This window comes from Notolabrus celidotus, chromosome 8, assembly GCF_009762535.1.
Source record: "Notolabrus celidotus isolate fNotCel1 chromosome 8, fNotCel1.pri, whole genome shotgun sequence".
Classification (NCBI taxonomy): Eukaryota; Metazoa; Chordata; class Actinopteri; order Labriformes; family Labridae; genus Notolabrus; species Notolabrus celidotus.
In genome coordinates, this window is record NC_048279.1 from 19,961,294 (window position 1) to 19,982,929 (window position 21,636).

The 21,636-nt window shown below is 40.0% G+C and overlaps 2 protein-coding genes across 2 annotated transcripts in view; both read left to right on the plus strand.

The window, feature by feature from the left end:
* jakmip1 (janus kinase and microtubule interacting protein 1) overlaps positions 1-4,727 on the plus strand; it is a 30,941-nt gene extending 26,214 nt beyond the window's left edge. Inside the window, exons 19-23 of the mRNA XM_034690522.1 lie at positions 641-718; positions 2,280-2,489; positions 4,269-4,334; positions 4,550-4,626; positions 4,713-4,727. Of these exons, the coding sequence (XP_034546413.1) occupies positions 641-718; positions 2,280-2,489; positions 4,269-4,334; positions 4,550-4,600 (405 nt within the window). The 3' untranslated portion in view covers positions 4,601-4,626; positions 4,713-4,727. The remainder of the gene's footprint in view (positions 1-640; positions 719-2,279; positions 2,490-4,268; positions 4,335-4,549; positions 4,627-4,712) is intronic.
* A 444-nt stretch (positions 4,728-5,171) lies between these two features.
* LOC117817759 (trichohyalin-like) lies at positions 5,172-19,979 on the plus strand. The gene is made up of 18 exons (XM_034690523.1): positions 5,172-5,260; positions 6,194-6,377; positions 6,788-6,929; positions 8,238-9,083; positions 10,797-11,225; positions 11,342-12,673; positions 12,980-13,135; positions 13,415-13,531; positions 13,674-13,796; positions 14,578-14,634; positions 14,734-15,267; positions 15,538-15,768; positions 16,656-17,355; positions 17,943-18,073; positions 18,163-18,216; positions 18,346-18,518; positions 18,617-18,670; positions 18,842-19,979. The coding sequence occupies exons 3-16, from the start codon at positions 6,867-6,869 to the stop codon at positions 18,481-18,483; spliced, it is 4,911 nt and encodes a 1,636-aa protein (XP_034546414.1). The 5' UTR covers positions 5,172-5,260; positions 6,194-6,377; positions 6,788-6,866; the 3' UTR covers positions 18,484-18,518; positions 18,617-18,670; positions 18,842-19,979.
* The last annotated feature ends 1,657 nt before the right edge of the window (positions 19,980-21,636 follow it).

Below are 21,636 nucleotides of genomic sequence, written 5' to 3' on the forward strand. Positions count from 1 at the left end.
ATATTAAATTATCCAAAAGTGTCAGAAACCCAAAAAATCCCAATACACATTTTTTTAATGTAATTTTTAACTCCAATACTAACCATTTAAATCAAGATTTGGTCCATTGGTGTTCTTTAATTCTCACAGATCATGGTTCAATGAGGATAACTCACTCTTTTTTCATTCATATTCATGTTAAAACTTTTTTAATGTACATTGGAAAGCTTAAATATAAATACAATAATTTTACATGACATAGATTTTTGTTTATTTTATTTTAAATTTTGATTTTTGATTTATTTTTATGAAGTGATGATGATAAATTAACACGACTCCTCTTCTGTCACATGCTGCCCAGATTTTTATGCTGCATTTAGCTGGTTTGGAAGGCATATACTGCCTAAAATAGACTTTAAAAAGGGTCAATTTGACCCGCAACATAACAGGAGGGTTAAGTGGTATTAGCTGAAAAAAGTAGTGCCTATCACTGAACAAAAGGAAACATTTCACTGTATTTGCTTGATTTCCCTGTTGTCATAATGTGAATCATTACATCCAAATGTAAAATTGTGTTCTCACAGTTTTCCTGATAATAGAAAACAACCTGTACTCAACCCTTCAGTCGTGAGTTAATGTCCTGTATTGAATATTTTTGCAGGAGCTGTTCAGTAAGCAGAAAGGATTCCTCGAGGAAGAGCTGGACTACAGGAAGCAAGCCTTGGACCAGGCCTACATGGTATGGAGCTTGGAGCAGTATGACCTGTATGCGTTTCTAAAAATGAAAGTTGTTTTTCTACGGAGCCCCTAAAGTGCCATGTGTAGAATTTTTTTTTTGGAAAGTATCTCGTGTGCACAAGATACTTTCTCGTGCGCACGAGAAAGTTTTACGTGCGCACGAGAAAGTTTGTTGTGGGGATCAAACATAGTCCTTATTAAATAACTGCCTAAATGCGGGATAATAAGATATCGACTATAGTCTTGGTCTTGGTGCGCTCTGGTCTCGGGCATGGCTAAAGGGATCGCTTTACAAAAATGCATTTGTAAATCTGACCACGGCGGGAGAGTCTCAAAAATTACACACACAAATGCAGTGAGGTTCACAAATTACAAACAGTTCTTAAATGCAGACTGAACTGTTCGTATATAAATGTCGCAAGATACAAACGTATCGTATATTTGTGGATTTTTATTACATATATATAAAACAATAAATATTTGTTTGTGCACATGAGAAAGTTTCCTGTGCGCACGGAAAACTTTCTCATGTGCACGAGAAAGTATCTTGTGCGCACAAGATATTTTCCGAAAAAGAAAATTCTGCACATGTCACTTTAGGGGCTCCGTATTTTTCAAATAGACTAAATGCATACATTTATTTTTGTAAAAACACTAACCAAGGCAGTGTACAAGGCATAATGGTTTATGATAAAAAAAAAAAAGAAAAAGCTTAACATTGTCATCCTAGCATGACACATAAACATTTGGAACCCATTCAAACATCATCAACGCTCCATGACGGTTAAATAAGTCAAAGTGTGCTGGGATACTGCATCTTTTACCACTGAAGTCTAAATTCTGGGAACAAACTAAGCCACTGAATTAGCTAGGGTTTAGAGCTAGAAGAACTGATACTCATTTATCTTGTGAGAAAAGTGACTACTGATTTTTACACTCTGAAATATAGAGTATGAAGATATGATGCTATCATAAAAGTGCTGTATAATGTGTTTGAAATGGACAAATGATTAAGTCAAAGAAGATTGTTAGACAGAGTGAGCTGAATAAGATTTTGATGATGAATCTTGGTAAGCATGAATTAGCTTTAAACTGTCTCTAACCCAATAATGTCACCAGGCTGTACCCACAAAACTGAAGTCCACACTTAGAGCATTCTCCATAAAGTATTAACCATTTGATTTGGTCAGTTTAATGCTGGTTTGTGTTTATTGTTCCACTTTATGTTGTGTAGGTGAAGGTTCGGTGTTTAGATGGTAACTGTTGGAGCAGTTCATCTGTAGTAGCCTGAGAATTGAAACATGTTTATGTCGACACTATAATCAAGTTGCCATGTGAAGGTCAACCCTGAATAACCCTCAATATAAAGTGGAACAGTGTTCCTCATATCTGCCATGGTCACAGTAGTGTATGTCTGTATGTTTGTTTGTGTATTTGTTTGTGTGTGTTACTCCATGTGTGTGCTTGTGCATGCCTGTGTGTGTCCGCATGACCATGTGCACGCCCATATGTGTGTGTGTGTTGGTGTACCTATATGTGTGTGTATGTGGCTGGCTGTGCAGAGGATCGAGGAGCTGGAGGCCACGCTGTATAGCGCTCTGCAGCAGGAGCAGCCAGCATGCCGGGAGGTGGCCGAGTCGCTGACAGACAGGCAGAGGGATGAGCTGAGGCTAGCTGTGGAGAAGCTGCGGCGTCAGATTCTCCGGCAGAGCCGACAGTTTGACAGTCAGATCTTACAGGAGCGCATGGAGCTCCTACAGCAGGCCCAGCAGGTAAGGCTTAAAACTAATTGAGTCAGGTTACTGAGTCCTGCCTTCCCTTAATCTGACCCTGGCCCCTGTCTGAAACATGTGACCCCACCAGACCTCTGGTGCTCTGAAAAAGATGCAGTATCCCTCTGTGTTTGCAACCTCTAGCTCTACCTGTAAGTGCATATGTAGAGGTGAAAGGGTGAAAAGATGAGACAGACTGGCTGTGTGAGTGTGTGTACATCATTGTGATCTGACCTTCCCCACTCCTCCAGTATCCCTCCACCCCGCAGTCCTCACAGTAGTTTACACCCATGGCTCGTACAGTAAATGTTTTTCATTAGGTTCATCAACAACCACAGCACCATCAAACTCATTTGAATCTGTTGCACTGTAAAATACTAACAAAGTTTGCCTGATTCCTATCCCTGAACACTACATTTGAAATGTTAAAACTAATCAAACATTTTTACAGAAGTAACTGATAGAATAAGAGGAATGTTTCCCTTTGTTTAGGCTACAAACTATTAATCTACATTGCTTTGTGCCTTTTTGCAATCATTAACATTTTTGTCTTCCTCTAAAGTGTAGTGAAGTTGTTTCTTTGTCCATACAGCTCTGTTTATTAGGCCCCTGGCTGACTCTACAGTGTAGTAGCTAACACCTAAACCAGGGGTCAGTAACCTTTAATGCTCAAAGAGCCATTTGGACCCGGTTTCCACAATAAAGAAAACACTGGGAGCTGCAAATCCTTTTTGACATCTAAATAGAAGATAACAGTATATTGTTTTTCTACCTTTATCCTATGTGTAAAAAACTATAGTGTGTTGCTTTTGAATTCAATGAAGTGCCACAGGGAAAATGAAATTTTATTTCTGTTTGCAAAGAAAACAATTTGAACATTTTAAACTCTGTGGGGAAAAAAAACACGCTGGGAAGGTTTATGTCATTAAAAGCCAAACTTAAATTATCCATCCAAAACAGAAATGCTGTGTGCCGTCATCCTCCGAGAACCATAGTGTGTAGCTGACCCCTGACCTAAATGTGTGGTTTTTTTTTTAAAAAGCGCACTACTTCACTGAACAATATAAAAAACATATTTGCAAAGTACAAGTGCCGATGTGTGAGACCCGCCGGCGGGAATTTCGAAGATTGTGATGCATATTTTGAGCAACAAAAATTAAACAAATAAAGCTGCTTTTTATTTCAATGTTACAAGTTCACAATAATCTTCAAATTTAGAATTACAATTTAAAAAAAACTAACAAACAAAAATAGAATACACTTAAATTGATTACTCATCATTTATTTTCCAAAGCCACAGGGAGCCACAGCACAAGGATGAAAGAGCCGCAGGTTGCTGACCCCTGACCTAAACAGTTTTATCATGAGGGATTTGCCGTGTATAACTGAAGTATACAAGTGTGTGAAAGAGTATTCGCCAATCAATTTGTATCCTGATTATTTTAACCCTGAACATTCTTCACAACATCACAGCGTGTAGAAAATATGTTTATATTGCTGATAAGAATAATAAGATAAAAAAATGTAAAAGCAAAAATATTGAGTTCACTGTTAGAATTGCTCTGGATGCCATGGCATCTCATTTTTACCCAGCACAGCTACCGCTGAGACAAAAGTCGATGATGAGGGTGGTGGGAAGGAGGCCAAGCTTTTGGATTGTGTACAGAAATAGATTGACCTCAGTCTAATTTTGATGGTGTGAGATCTGACCCAATGGTCTTAGTTTCAGAGATAATCATATTCTTAACCACCTAACCTCTTCTTTTGTTTGCCCTGCAGAGAATTAGAGAGCTGGAGGACAGGATTGACTTGCAAAAGAGACAAATAAAGGAGATAGAGGAAAAGGTACTTTTACCACTTTAATTTGTGTCTGTTTAAGGGAGCTTTAGCTCATTTCTGGTAGAAGAAGTGTGAACAGCATCTCAACTAGAACACTAAGATTAGTTTATGAATGTAAGGGAGTTTACATCTACTGTACTGGTGCTCTGTGTTATTTTATTAACCTCTCCCTTTTTTCTTCTCTTTTTCATCCGTCTATTAAACTCCTTGTGTTCCTTTAGTTTTTGTTCCTCTTTTTGTTTTTCTCTTTAGCATTTATTCTTTGGCCTTAATGACAGTGACCCTGGACCCACATCAGGTACCGCCTGTTCTCTCCATATAACAGTATTTATTACAGTCATAACACAATGGAGGAGGAATTAAAAAATGTTTTCTTTCTCTTAGGTTTTAAGAAGCTGTGGAAGCAAGCGAGGACTAAACAAAACCTTTTTGTTTTATATGCATTTTTAGACAGCTCACGAAAACCCTATGGCCTTTTTGATAAGTGTGCACTTTTGCAGAAGACTCTTACCTGGAATGCAAACATATTTGAAAATGTAATAAATAACCTGATAAACATGAAATTAAAGAAATATTTATGTATAAATAACATTTACTGGACCTGGATCAAAAGAACTCATCTGGGAGAGGCGAGGGGAGAGAGAAAACTCTGAACCACAGGATTTATTGAAAGGAAAAGAGCCACAGCCTCAGCTGAAGCAATGACCGGTCAGACAATGGTTGAGGAGGAAAAAAAGGAGAAGAGGAGGAGTGAAAGTGCAGGGCTGAGCGAGGGGGTGAGCAAGCGGAGTGCCAACTGGATATAGAGGATTTTGGCAAAGCCCAGCGTCTTTCCTGTATCCAAGGGAACGGCAGCCCAAGCAAGGGAACTTACTGGAGGCTCGTCACTGCTTTGAGAAGATTACACTGTGCTGGGTGGAACTAAAAACAAGGTTTCTATTCAAGTTTACCTTTTTCAAAATCAACAAACTAATATTTTTTTCTGAATATACTAATACTCATTGGTTTTGCATTTTCATCTTCTAGCTTCATGAGCCATTTTTTTAGGTTGTTTATGTCTTTATGGATAGGACAGCTAAAGAGAGACAGATAATGTGTGGAGCAGAGAGGGGGCAGACATGCAGTAAATGGCCGTGGACGTGGTCGGGAGTCGAATCAATAATTGCTGTGACGCCAGTGTCGTGTCCAGAGGGGTGGCCAAGGGTGGCACTGGCACCCCTTTAAATCCAATTGGCCACCCCAGGGCCCACCCCAAAATCAGTCAAAGGGAATATAACAACTGTTTCATACTTTAATGAAAGTATGTTGTGAAGATGGAATGGGTAAATGTTATTTATTTGTAAATGCACTGGCCACCCCTGCCTATGTGAGAGCCTCAGTTGGGCCACCCTGTCAAAAAGTTCTGGACACGCCCCTGTGTGACGCAGACCATAGCCTCTGTGTTTGGGGCGGGCGCTTCAACTGGTAGACTGATGGCGCCCTGGTTAGATTAATTTTTGACCAGCTTAAAGGAGATGTTCACGTTTTTCTTTTCAGTATGTGAAACAGCATGGACAGAGAACACTCAGACAAGATGTGGGTTTAACAGACCTGAAAATCTCAATAAAGTATTCCCCTTTTTTGACTGAAAGATTACAAAATGTGACAGGAGGGAGGGAGGGCGGGAGGATTAGGAGGTGGGGTAACCTGAGAGACACCTGTGCTGGCGAACTTGCTACCAAGCTGTTGACATGGTGAATAATAGATGACTGCATTCTGTGCTTGTGTTGTACATAAGAAAACAACCCATCACCATTAAAGTGCAGAAAAGATATGTGAAGATGTACAGTTATGTTTTTCTCAGTGAATCTGACTCTGTGTTGCAGGGGAAACCCACCTAGTTGACACAGGATACCTGATGGAAGAACACTTGACCTCATCAGACAGGAGGAGTACCAGAAGCTGTTCTGTCGCCATGGTTATGGACTCAGTAAGAACTAATCTGCATCCGGAGCTGAGTTCTCTGCAACAGAGAGAAGGTCCTCAATAGTGAAGTGGCCTGAGGAACAGGTGAGAGACTAGAGGAGAGGAGATCTAGTGACACACACACACACACACACACACACACACACACACACACACACACACACACACACACACACACACACACACACACACACACACACACACACACACACACCTGCTACTATATACTCACTTTTGGATGAGGTGATATCACATATCACACACCTGACTGTGTTGCACACTTGCATGCAAGCACACTGCTGCTAGCATCTACTTTGGAGTTCTCTCTTCAGGAGAATATATTGACACATTCTCATCTTTCCACACGACGGAGGATTTTTAATCTCTTGGACTTTTAGTTTGAATTAACCAAGAAACCATCACCATCTAGCCTAATGTTGGTGCTAACATATGTGTGTAGCTAATCAGACGCCGTCATGTGATCTTTCTGTCAGGATCAGAGAGTTTGAGAGGTCAGAAAGAGGCCTGCTTCTGCAGCTCTACCAGTAGGTCTTGGCCTCCAAACTCCCCAGCATGCAACACTCACAGAGGCTGGACCAGAGACTCCACATGCTCAGGAAGGAGGTCAGGACTATGGTGAGTGCTCAGGATTTTTGAATGCATCAATAGACATGGAGGTAGATCATGGACAGTGTAAGGAGTATGAGTCTTGCAAGTTGACTTAGACAGTTTTTTACTACCACAAAGCTAATCTGGACTAATAGCTGTTCTATTTACAAAAGGGGGACACAATTATGGATAAGGGACTTGATACATACAGTTATTTGTACCTGGTGCTTAACTTAAATGTTAATGGACTTATGACAATTTTAAAATGTCCAAATGCAGATACAACTTTGTTTTGCTCCCTGAAATGCAGTTTAGTCTAAGACAGTAGCATTGTTTGAGTTTGGATGTATTTTTTTTAAATGAACTTACTATGTTAATTTGATCACATAATTTGATTTTTACCTGCTTGGCTGAAAGCATGAATTGAACCTGGCAAAAATGACTAGAGAATTTGTGGAAGATGGATCCCTTTACAATGTTACATTTTTTAAATGTCAATCTTTGGGACTTTTGGGGGTTACCTTTCATGCTTTTTAGTTGTGACACTACTGGACCTGTAACTATTTTAACAGTAAAAAACACAACCAAACAGCTAAAATATATGATGTCTGCAACAGTGGTTCTCAAAGTGGGGTCCTGGGACCCCTGGGGGTCCGTGTACCATAGCGTGGTGGTCTGTGAAATAATTAAAATACATTTCTAATAAATTATAAAATTGTACTGTGTCATTAAAAACAGCATATACACCATTGTTATGATACCATTTAGTGGCTCGAAGGGATATGTGAGTCTTGCTACTGTTAATTTTCTGAAAGCTTTTAAGATCAATTACTTGAAAAGTATAAATGTTGTCATGTTGAGTCCACAAGGAATGAAATTACCTTCTGTTTTAAAGTATACAAGTGGTATTTACTTGATTCAAATTAAAGCGTTATTTGTTTGTCACTATGGAAAAGGTCTGAAGTATTTACATTGATAAGTTCCAAAATACAAATAGTTCCAAGGGCATCTACGAGTGCAAATGGTAGTAAGCATGTGCTTTACTCATGTTACAATTGTAAGGGGGTCCTTGGAAAATGTTCTCACCTGTAAGGAGCCCCTGATTCCTAAAAGTTTGAGAAGCCCTGGTCTACAATACCAAAAGCAACACAAAAATTAAGATATATTCCAGAGAGCATTATTAAAGGACAGCACTTAGCCACTAGTGGTAAATATAGCTGTAAAGCAGCCTTAAGAATCATGTATTACGAGAGAAACTCTACAAATTTTTCTCTAGACTCCACTATCGTATTTTTATCTTTCATAATTTCTCTCATCTCTCTGTCTCTTGCTCAGACTCAGGACAAGGAGCGCGGAGAGCAGGTTTGGAGGGAGCGACTGCAGCGCTGCCAGAGGCAGCTGAAGGCCAAAGAAGATGAGATGAGTCGCCAGTGTCAGTACTTTGAGAACTATAAAACTCAACTCCAGCAAAAGCTCAGCCTTGCCCAGGACAGAGAGCAAAGCTTACAGAACCGGATCTACACTTTAGAAAAACAGCTATTGGACATGACTGTGAGTGCTGCCACAGGCATGGTGGCGATCAGTGCAGTTAGAATCACTGCAGGGACTGTGACACGCTCGGAAGAACAGGAGAGGCTACCTCCAATGAGAGGAGAGGGTGAAGGAGAGGAGGAGAGAAAGGAGGAAAAGAGGAAGCAATGGCAGCCTAGTGAGAGTACGACAGAGAAAAATAGAGATGCAAATCAGAACTCAAATGAAGCCAGGCTGCAAGGTTTCATCCTGAGCCTGCAGGAGGATCTCCAGGTGCTACTCGAGAGAGAGGAAGACGGGACGACGCAGAGGAGGGGGCTGATGGAGCAGCTACAGGAGACTCAGGAGAACAGCCGCAACTTAGACTGCAAGGTGGAGGAGATGAAAGCAGAGGTGCACTTGCTGAGGCAGTCTGAAAGTACCTTGTTGGAGGAAGTAGAAGAGCTGAGAGAAGAGAATCACAGACTCCAGCAGACCATTAGAGATACAGCCAACCAATCATCCTGTCAGTCACCTGAAGTCGCTGAGTCTACATTTGTTGATCTTGGGACCAGTTGTGCCACTTCTACTGCTGCTGTGTATCCTGTGCCCTCTAACGCTGTCTTATCTACAACCATTACAGGGCACGCCTCAGAGTGGAGCTTTGGAGAGGTGTGTAAAAACATCCTTAAGATAACCCTTATTACATCAGGGAGTCTCACTGGGATAAAGGGTACTTTTTTAAAGACACACCAGTGTACAGGACAAAATATAGATCAGAGAAGAGACCAACTACTGAGGAGTTTTCAATTTTGAACTTCCTCTTTAATTCTAGTAATTTACTTGTTGCAAATTACTTAAGGGCAGTTTTCACAAGGTCACCATGAACATGTGGTGTATCAAGAGGTAGTCCCGAGACCTCTTATCATTGAGAAGAGATGTGATATGTTAAAGCATCTTTTGTATGACGCATACGTAATCAAAGTCATGAGTCCAATATTCACCTTAGAATGAAACACAGGAAATAAAGGTTATAGCATCAAGTTGATTTCAGGTGGAAGAAGCAAGGCAAGGCAAGGCAACTTTATTTATATAGCGCATTTCATACACGAGGGCAACTCAATGTGCTTTACATTAAAACATTAAAAGCATTGGAAACATTCAGACAAGCATAAACGAGCAGAATTAAAATGACAAATATAATAAAACAGAAAAGAAAAGGATGATTAGAAATATTTTAAAAGTACATTTTAAAATTAGCGTTTAAAGTGAGTTAAAATAAGCTAAGATAAGAAGGCAGTGGCAAATAAAAAAATCTTAATCTTTGATTTAAAAGAGGTGAGAGTTGGAGCGGACCTACAGCTTTCAGGGAGTGTGTTCCAGATATGTGGAGCATAATGACTAAACGCTGCTTCACCATGTTTCGTTCTGACTCTAGGGGCTGAAAGCAGACCAGTACCTGATGACCTCAGAGGTCGAGGTGGTTCATACAGTAGCAGCAGATCAGCAATGTATTTTGGGCCTAAACCATTCAGTGCTTTATAAACCATCAGCAGGATTTTAAAGTCTATTATCTGACTGACAGGAAGCCGGTGTAGAGATCTAAGAACTGGAGTGATGTGGTCTACTATTTTGGTCCTTGTTAGCACCCTGAGAGGACCTTGAGGACAGTTCATCTCCACAGTACAGTTTGAAAAATAAAACATTATGGTGAATTACTTGAAGAAAAAGTCTCTGAGAGACAAAACAGTCTACATTGCAGCATGAGAAGCACATTTTTTGTCTTCAAATTATATATCAGTTATTCCACGTATAAATGAAGACTGCTACAGTTTCTAAGAATTACTACTGATAATGAGCTGTATTTATTACAGCACTGTTGCATTCATTGAGCCCATGAATAGATGAGAAATAAATATGGACTCTTGAAAATCAATCATTTAGGATTAGTAGAGCTAGTTTTTTTCCATAATTTATTTTTAACATTTTTTAGCCTGACCAAATATGTTTGGTAAAAAGAAGTCTGAGCTCAATAAATATGTAATCCAGTGTTATTATTGGCTTAATGTCGATAATTACCTCTTGGTATTTGAGAAGGTATTATAACATAAAAGGGTGAAAGCTCCTGAAGAGAGAAAGCTCTGTTGCTAGGATTTCTAATGTTACATAACCAGTACCCCAGTGGTACATGCTTATACAAGTGAATCCTATCACTTGATATGATATGATTTCAGGACCAAGTCTATATTGTGAATTTCTCATTCATTTTTCATATTTAAGTGAATTATTTTCCTTTTAACTTTGATATCTGAGGAGGTAAATCTCACCTCAAATAGAGAAAATGGGCAGTCTCACTCATCTGCAGTTCTATCTCTTCACCACCAGGTTACAGCAGAGAGCACACAGACCACCACAGAGTATCACCCTCCAGCTGCCAAATCTGAAACTCCACATAAAGAAGACTCTCTGAACCTCTTCAGACATATTGGCTCCAAAACTGGCCTCAGTTTTCAGTCGCTGTCTTGTACTACAGAGACACTTGATGAGTTTAAACTGGGGACCTGGTGCTCCAGGGGGATCTTAAACTTGGAGGAAAGCCCCAGTGAGGAATCTGATGCCCTGAGGGATGCCTACAGGAGCTTGGGGTTTGGAGAAGATCTTGAGGCACTCAAAGAACAACGTGATCGCCTGGAGGTGGCCCTGCAGCATGTGCAGGAGCAGCTGGAGGTGTTGACTCAAGAGAATACTCAGCTGAAATTAGAACTCAGGAAAGAGGGCGGTGCAGAAGAAGCAGAGGAGTCTACAAGAGAAAAGGTATTTCACAGAGGTTGCAGTATTCTTATGGGTTTTGTTAAGCTGAAATAAGAACTCAATAACAAACGTCTCCTGACTATGACTGTGTTCAAGTTCTACCTCTTTGTCTCACTCAGATGAACACACCACTCACCTGTGATGGAGCTGAAAATGATCTTGTCCAGGCCTTGAATCAGGAGAACCGAGCCTTAGCTGACCGCATCCAGGAGCTTCTGGCTCATATTGAACTCAGAGAAGAAGAGTTCAAAAAGGAAGAGACACAGCAGAGGGATCTTATCTCCAAGCTAGAGGTGGACAGTGTGAGACTAGAACAGCAAAACCAGGAACAAGGAGGTTTGATTACAGAACTCACCAAGAAGACTGAGGATGATCTCAACACAATTATGGAGCTGCAGCAGAGGTTAGAAGACAATGAACAGCATGCAGAAGAGTCTCAATTGCAACATGAAAATACAGCTGCAATATCTGGATGTTTTCAACTGAACAATCTAGAAGAATGTGTGGAAAGTTTGGTGGAGAATGTGCTTAAAGGAGAAGAATCCTATTCGATGTCCAGTCAGCTACCAGATGATTCGACGACAGCTTCAGTGCCTAAATCCCAACAAAAAGATCACTATGATCTGTTGCCTTGTAGCCTACAAGGCAGGTCGATCCAGAGCCTAAAAACAGAACAAGTAGAACTGTTGAGTGACATAAATTCTCTCAGAGAGCAGCAGAGAGAAGTAGCTCTGTCAGTGAAAACACAAACAGAAGTCAAACAGCAGTTAACACGGACAGTTTGGGGGCTGAAAGAGGAGAAAGACAGCATCATTAAGTCTTTGGCTGGTGTGAAACAACAAAAAGAGCAGCTCACCAGGACTGTCTGCGGGCTGAGAGATGAAAAAGACCAGTTCATAAAGTCTATGAGTGGCCTGAAAGAGGAGAAAGAGCAGCTAACAGAGTGTTTATTGGCTTTCAGAACTGAAAAGAAGACTCTGTTTGAATCTGTCTCATGTGGAAAAGAAGAGAGAGATCAAATCTTGGAGTCACTACAAAGTTTGCAGACAGAGACGGAGCGGTTCAGCCAGGCTGTGCTTGATTTAAAACAAGAGAGAGATGAACTGACTGCTTCTGTTGAGTCTCTTAAGGAACAGAAAGACCAGGAACAATCATCTAAAACTTTACAAGAAGACCGGGACAGGTTAAGAAAATCAGTCAGCAGTTTGAAAGCAGAAAAAGAGAGAATTGAACAATCAGTCGGTCATTTGCAAGAGGAAGAAAAGCAGATGCAACTGGAGCTTCAGAGTTTCAGAGAGGAAAAAAACAGCCTCCAAGCTGCACAAACACAACAGCTTCTAATGAACCCAAACAGTCCTGTGACAACAAAGAGGCTGCACACTGAGACTCTCTTTGAGGAAGAAGCTACACAAAGATGTCAGACTGATGCCCACAGAGAAAACACTGAACAGGTATGAGGAGCTAGGCAATTAACGCACTTTTGCAAAATGTTAGTGTTGTAGTGGCTCATTGTGAAGGCTTTAATGGACAACAGGAGCAAAGTGTTTTGAAGCAGAACTAAAGAAGTCACAGGACGAACCAGAAAATAACAGTGTGGATGATGATTCCTGTCTCGATTTAATCTTTATTTACTGAGATCAAAGATACTTGTAAGATTTATAATACTGTTTTTGGTCAGTATATCCTTTAACATCTACAAAGAAGGTAACATCAAAGATTTCACAAAACTACTGTGTTCATGTTTGTGTTACGTTCAGACCCGGAGGCTGCAGAGTGAGCTCCATCAATCAGAAGCCAGGAGGGAGGAAGCAGAGAGAAAGGCCGCCCAAGCAGCGGATCAGCTGATGAGGCTGACGGATGTAGCCAATCAGATGGAAGAAACCAGCATGGAAAATAAAAATCTCACAGCACAGGTATTTAACAAGATAAATGTTACAAAATGCTTAAAAGTTAACGTATAATTTTGCTTTGTTGTCGTGCTTGTTTATCAACTATACATACATTATACGATCCAGAAAATGTCTGCACCTCACCTGTAAATTATATAGATCAAGTAACATGCCGTAAATATGTATTCCTCTTCACCATCACTCCCACCAGGTATAGACATAAATAAATACATTGTGTGTTTTTTATTTGTGTTGCAGTCTTATTTATTCGATAGACCTATTCATTGTTTGTGTGCGCTGCAGGTGAAAGAGCTGCAGAGCAAACTGAGAGGCGTGATCAAGGAGAAGACTGATGCTCTGTCACTGAAGGCACAAATAGAAGAGCAATACAACATCCTTACAGCTCAGCTTAAAGCTAAGGTCAGAATGGCTGAATGTCTTCATACGGCAATGCTATACAATTTAGTCAACTAGCAAGTTTTGTATTTTGAACTAAATTCTAGTGACCAACTTTACTAATGATTTGTGTGTTTGTGTCTATGGGTTGTTTAAAACCTTACAGACGGTGGCTCTGGAAGAGCTTAACTTGGAGTATATTGTTCTGAAACAAGGGCAGGACAGCAAAGAAGATGTAGGTGCTATACTTGTCTCACTCAGGACACGCTACAATGACATTAGAGCTAAGGTGGGTAACCAGTCAGCTGTGATAGTGGCAGTAATTACTTGTTTTTTGTGAGTAAGTAAGATTTATATAGCCACAATGCTACAATGACATCAGAGCTAAGGTGGGTAACCAGTCAGCTGTGATAGTGGCAGGAATTACTTGGATTTTATGAGTAAGTAAGATTTATTTATAGAGCACCTCTTGAGAACAGAGGTCACAAGGTGCTTTACAACCACAACAATAGAAAAACATTAAAAGGCAAAACAGGGATTGTAAATACATACAAAAACATGACATAAAAACAGACAGATTAAACAAAGGCAAGTCTAAACAGATAGGTCTTCAACTGCTTTTTGAACCTGTCGACAGTGTCCACAGTTCTCAGTTCCAGAGGGAGACTGCTCCAGAGTTTAGGACCAACAACCTGGAAAGCAGAGTCCCCTTTAGTTTTTAACTTGGTACGAGGTACAACCAATAAATCCTGATCAGAGGACCTCAGAGTCCTGCTGACGTTATAAGGCTTCAGCAGCTCCCTGATATAGACTGGAAGCCAGTGCAAAGAAATGAGGATCAGTGTAACATGAGATCTCCTAGATGATTTGGTCAACAGTTTTAGCAGCAGCATTTTGGACCACTTGTAGGCGGTTCAGGGATGCATTGCTAAGACATGTAAAGAGAGAATTACAATAATCCAAGCGAGATGACACAAAAGCATGTATAATCATTTCCAGCTGATAATGTTAAATCAGTGAGGTATTTACAGTAGTTTTCATGTTTGTCATTGTGTTGTTTTCTACTGTAGTATGATGATCTGCTAAAGAAGAGGAGCCAGAAGGATTTGGAAATAGCTCCTTTGAAGGTGAGGAATCAATCTACAGTTCTAATTTTAAATATTGTAGATCCTGTTCACCATGTATGACTTTAAGCTAATGGTTTTCGTGTGTCACTCCAATAAAAGGCCAAGCTGTCCTGCCTGGTGGTGAAGTGTCAGGAGAGGAACACCCTGCTGGTACAGATGATGAAAGCCATGAACCGACACGGCTGTGTGGACCCAGCTCTCACTCAGCAGGTTGAGGAGGTGCTCGGTGACACCGCTCTGCAGGACTACACTGCAACATTCACTCCTGGGTACAAGACCAAGGATTACAGTGCAGGGTTTACACCAGGATTTGTTTCAAAACTTCAAGACTACACCAGTGGGTTCACACCTGATCAGAGCTGTTCTACTCTATCCTTGCGTGTCAATCAGCAAAATGCATTCACACCTCAATTTGGAGGGATGTGTAGAGAAGTTAAGAGTCTTGAAATATCTTCAGTCACTGCTGAAGCTTCAAAACAGCATAAAAACTTCAAAAGTAAAGTCCCACCTGCACCTGCAGGAACACTAAAAAGAAGTACCAGCTCACCTGTGCAAGAGCATGCCAGAATCCCAGAGACATCATCGCCTGTTGTTTCAGCTCCGAAAACAAGCTTGGAAACCGAGACAGCACAGGTGAGATGATACAAACTAATTATCACATGCTGCAATAATTTTACTTTTGAGTATGCCCTTTAAGTAGCAAAAAAACAATGTAAGCTTCTACATTAAAGTGAATTTGAGTGTCTTGATATTAAATGTTACAACTTACATTGTATTCAAGGTTTTCCACTTCTGACATCAGTTATAAAGCCTCCAAAATGCTACCAATAACCCTGAATTGTTTGTTCGTTGAAATAAGAACTGGCAGTAATGCTACAATCAGCCTTTTATTATTGCCACCAGCTCCCTCCCTTTGCCAGTGGACCAACCCTGGCTCCAGAAAAACCGGGATGTCATCAACCAGCTATAAAAGGAACTTCTTCTTCAGACTATGCCAGATCGACCAGATCCTTACTCAGTCCTGCTTCTCTCTCCTCCAGCACACGGGTCAGTGTGAACAGGAGACTGAGCAGTCCTGAAAAGATCCTCAACCTGCATGAGCAACTGCAGAAGACTCTGCAGAGCAGCTATCAGGTACATTCATACACTTTAAACCAGGGGTTCCCAAACTTTTCAACCCACAACCTCCAAAATATAGATGCCAAAGACTCGCGACCCCCACTGTCCCTCAAAAGTGATTTAATGTGGTTTCATTTAGCTAGTCTGCAGAAAATTAGCTTGACTATATATGAGCATGTGTCTGTGTTTCCTGTGCCTTTATGAATGAACCTACTGCTACTGATGCTTTTGATAATTAACTGTTCACTAACCCTAAACTTAGGAGTCATCTGGCAAAAAGAAAGGCAGAAAACTCATTACATTTTCTATTTTCAAGGTTTTAATTCAAGTATAGCTTCTACATTTGTTGATATTTTTTACTATAATGGTTAAAATTTACTATTGTCAGATGACTTTTGTCATTAAATTTTTCTACTGCATTTTTTCTGCATTTCTTTGTTCACCACAAGTTAACAAATTATATACTGTATGAGTAATACAAAACCAACAAAGAAGAAAAAATAAATAAATACAAAAAATACAACAATAATAATAATAATAAAGAGATAATAATAATTAAAAGTACAAACAAAAAGGAAGATAAACATAGGAAAACAAGGTAAATAAACAAAAATAAATAATAATAATAATATATTTTTTTTAGATAACTTAAAAAAAAAACATTCTGGAAGACATCTCAGGACTCCCAATTTGTGTCTCGCAACCCCCAGGGGTCCCGACCCAAACTTTGGGAACCTAAGGGGAACCTTTGGGATTTAAACAATCAGCATTACAAAGATGTAGGCTAGTTTTGTCAAACAAAAGAAAATGCCGTAACCTCTATGTGAGGCTTGCCAGACATAAAGAGGTATACTCATAAAAATGTTTATATGACTGATTCATATTTTTCTTTCTGTTTCAAGACTCCAGTGAGCAGAGGAAGAGGGCAGCAGCCAAGGAAATGTCTGTCATTTTCAGATTTAGCAGCAGACCCAGGACCAGCCTCTGTGACACAGAAGCAGAGCTTCAGTTTCAATAAACCACTTACCAACTCTCTGGCAGTCAACACTGCTTTGAGTCAAGCCAAGTTCACTCCTGCAGTGACAGCCACACCTGTAGCCAAGACAACTCTTTATACTGCAGTCACTTCAAGATCTGCCAATGTTACATTCAGTCCCAACATGTTTACTAACCATCATTCCAAGGCATCCGTTTCTAAAAATACAACGCCTTCTTCAAACCCTCTTTTGGCTACCATGGAAGCTAGCAAAGCCAAATCTATTCCAAGTAGTTGCACTAGTGTGACAAAAAATCCAAAACCGACAAAGAAGAATGCTGTCATCTGTGACGTACCTGATGCTCTACATGAGGCTTCTCCTCCTTCAACTCTGAGGACCACAAGCTTTGACTCTAATGTCTTAATCTGTTCTGACACGGATCCAAAAACCACTGCCTCAGACACAACTGCCCCGAGCATATCAGCTGCCCTTGAAGCCTATCTTTCTAACATGCCTCCTAAAGCTGTTGGTGCTGCCTCCTGCACACAGTTTGCTCATCCCTCTTCTGAGAGATCCATCAAATCTGCCGCTCTGGAAAAGACCCAGAAAGCAAGACCCCAACCAGGTAATACATCTACCCTGTAAATTAGGTTATTTACACAAAGGCAAACCCACAGCTGCTTTAAGTCTTAGTAGAGGAAACTGTTGTTTAATGAAGAGTTTCAGTGTTTTTATTGATGTGACAATAAAAGCTCATTTGCTGAAGCTTTGTACAAAGCTTCTTTGCACAATATTGGAGTAAATGATTGTAAAATATTACTTTTTTGGCTATATGCAATGTGATTACATCCAGCCTATGAGCTATCCTTTGTTTCTGCATATTGTGTTGTAGATAATGTTTAAAAATCTAACACAAATCTTGGCAGCTTGTTGTTTCCAAAATTATTGATCATGATTAAAAAACATTATATTTTTGCACTTTGTAGTTTGATTATTTTGCAGCAAGCCCTGTGTTTGTCACTAATGTGAAAGCATTTTGAAATGAAAAGGTATATTATGAAAGCCATCTATTGTTTAAAGAGTAAATTACCAGTAATAGATTACTGTGCACTGAAGCTGTATTGTACCCTGTGTGTACAGCATTATAAGCATTGCTCTTCCCCAGACAGATTGGGTGCTGAGCTTCACTTTTCTTTGTCCTATCACCTCCAGGAGCTCCAGAGGAGGTTCGCTCTGTCGAGGTCATCAAAACAGTGGGCCAGAGCAGCCTCATGATTGGTTGGGAGAGGCCGACGCTGGACGAGCTTGGCTGTAGCAATGGCACATTTGTGTACGGATACCGGGTAGGCAGACCAAACAGCAACAGGCAGGCTGACACTTGGGCTTTTCATTTGAAAGACTGATGTATCTAAAGTATTTATTGTCTTGTCAGGTGTTTGTGGATGGAGACTTCCATAAATCTGTCATGAGCTCAGCATGCACCAAGGTATCAGATTTTCAGCTGAACATTAACAGCTGTGAATAAATGCACCCTCGAGAAGCCACACTATGTTACAGTTATTTATTACATTACAATACAATTCATCTTGCATATTTTGTCCTTTTTTTCCTTCAGTGTATTCTTGAAAATGTCAACCTGAGTCTCCCCGTCCACATCAGCGTCCAGACACTGGGCTCTAATGGTCTCAGTTCAAACAGTGTCAACACCCTGTACAGGACTTCAGTCAGAACAGACCAGCAGAGCCCTGACTAGAGTAAAATGAATAATGGAAAAGGTCAACATGCACAGTAAGTGTATCTCTATTAGACTTCTTGTCCTGTGTTATGTTTAATCGTGTCTGCATCAGATTAGAAGTGCTTAATGTTGTGTTATTCTGTCTCTGTAGGAATGTGACAACTACTCAGTGAAAATATTCAATTCCAGTGACAAGGTTTGAATGGTAAGTTTTGTCTTTCATTCTTTTGTCAGTTTACATTTAAAGTGGTTCAATGTTTTGATTCAAGTAACTGCCTTATTCAAATAGGCCTAAAAGAAACATTCATACTAACCCTTGTGTGATGATCTATTTTCTGTTCGTCCTGTGTGTCCTGTATGTGTGTCTGCCCTTCAGTGCCAGCCATTTAAAGCTGCAGCCCTCTGAGGGACTGTCCTAACCTCCACCTCAGCAGACAGCAAGGGAGACACTGTCAAACTGCTGGGACGCCCTCAGGCTCAGGTCAAATAATCAGAAAAACTCATCTCACGTTGCAATTTTTAGCTTGTGAACATGTAATGACCTTTGGCCATACAAACCTCACCACGGTTAACTGAAGATGTCAAAGAAAACACCACTTTGATAATCTTTGTCTGCTTGTAAAGGCAGCTGAAGATTACACTCGATCCTTGTTGGAAGGATTTTCTTTTTCAGAGTCCCTCCCACTGGATACACCCCCTTTAATGGATGGGACGTTATGTTTACAAGGGGAGACGCCAATCAAACAAACCCTGATAGAAGTGTTACTTCACTGCAAACTTTGTGAAGCCAAGATTAATCATGTTGTCAAAAGCTGCCTGTGATACCAACTTTTCATATCTTTGAGGACTATAAACTTTGGAGGAACGTCTGCATCTGCCTGCACATTTTAACACTGTGTTTACTGAGAGGTCATGTTAGTACTGCTTCACCTGCCTCTCTGGGCTCTGACATGAACAGCCGTTGGAAAGGATCTTATCTTTGTGAAAAGCCTTTTTGAAAGCAACACACTGTATGTGATGTCGACGCATTGTACCTGAAGGTCATACTTGATTTTACACATGAAGCCAAATATGAAAAAAGATGGTTGACTCCAAAGACTTGTTTTGCATAAATTTAGAGGATAACTTCACACACAGGAACCAGGTGTTATTTACGTTCTGCAGTTTGCACACACTCATTATTAATATCTAGATAAATTAAAAAAGAGATTATCACTGATATTTTTTGTAAAGATAATTATAAAAATATGCCAATATACCACATTCTGTATATCTTTTTGTATGAGTGACATTTTGTTTTCATACCTAAGAGATGTTATGCACGCTCACATTGTTTTCAGTTTGTTTTATACAATGTAAAAACACACATGAAGTTTTTTTGCTACTTAATGTATGTACGGGTGTGAAGTGATCATGGTGCAGCAAAGGTATTTTTCTATCAGTGATTAAAGAAAATTGATATCAAATTGATTCATAAAGACTGTACAGAAAATAAATGTTTATATAATTTAAGATGTCTTTTCTGTCTGCGCTGAACCTCGTGTTAAGTAAACTACAAAGTTTTGTAAATTTGCCTGCACGATTACATTAGTGTGCACCCTTGGTTGTGCAACGGAACAAAGAGGGGAAGAAGGATGATGCTGTGGTTTACTCTGTGTGGCAACCCAGAAAAATAATAGCCACCACATAGTCCTTTTCTGATCAGTGTTGCATGGTAAACTGAAAGAGCTGCTCAGAAAGGTACCACTGGGTCAGGTGGCTTTTGTGGCCCTTTATGTAATTTGTTCAGGTGAGAGCCTTCTGGTCAGTTCTTGATCAAACACCCATCTAAGTAAGTTACACATCTCTCCAATGCCTACTTGAAGACCAGGCCTCTTTTACCGCTGTGGATTATCAGGTCTTAAGTGGGTGTAAGCTTGCAGCTCAGGTACAGAATGGATGTGCTGATAACCACTGCTGCCCTTCACTAGAGGGCCGACAATGTCAATCCTGTTGATTGGCATGGAGATCATAGGCCAGATAAGCCACTTATAGGCAGTGCAGGTTTTCTGTTGTGTTTATATGATTTAATGTCGGAGTACAAGGAGGACCAACAGATGTGTGGACTAATGTGTAGAAAGTATCAGCAGACAGACATTACAGGTCATCAAGGAGAGGACAGCCAGGAACTTAAAGGTGACACCAGTGCTGCTGTGAACCAATAAACACCTGGTTAAACCTTGTTTGTTTTTATTGCAAGCAGCCAAGCCACAAAGCTAAGGTTTCAGGCACTAGTGATGCACCAAAGTTTTAAGTGGGGCTAAGAAATTTATTAAAGGGGGACTTCCTGGTTTCAAGTAAACATTTTTACATGTTTTGGCATTAAAGGGATAGTTTTTTTTTTTTGCAGTGAGGTTGTACAAGTAGTAGCTATATTACCCAGAGAGGATAACAGTCAGGTTGATCATTTGGTGAGAAACCAGCCGAAGAACCGAAGCGGAAGCTTAGCTGGCAAACCTCCAATCAAGGTCCTCATGTGGGGGGTATTCTACCTTGCAGGCTCCCTTCCAAAGTGCAGTGAAAATATCTAATAAAAAATTAATTTAAAAAAAAAGGGAGGAACAGGAGAATCCCCCCCCCCCCCCCCCCCCCCATGAACAAAATCTACAAATTAAGAGTTAATTTGCAAACACAGTTCAATCACTTTTGAAAAACTAAAAGAATGTTTCAAAAAACATATTTTTCCAATACTAGCTTTTGGTATTATCAATCAACTGAAGTTGGGTGGCTTTGACTAAGTTAAAATGACTACTAATCAGAGGTAACTTGAAAATGTAACTTTATTAGGAATCTATATCTCAAAAAGAAATATGTTTTTTTGAAAATGTATAAAAACGGAGTTATCTGTTTTTGCAAAATGAACTCTTCAAATGCAAACCAAAAAAGGAGAGGCTTAAAATAATCTCAAAAAACCCAATGCATGGATTTTCCAGCCCATACATTCTGTGTGTGTGGTGATGACAGCCAGGGCGTGAGGCGGCCCCTTGTGACCCTGTGGCCCTTTACAATAAACATATTTTCTTAGCATTTAAAACACCACTGGTATTTCAGACTCTTCTACATTAATTATAAAAGTTAACAACTTACATCAACAACGCTTAAATTATGGAAAAAGTGCTGCAAACTAACAAA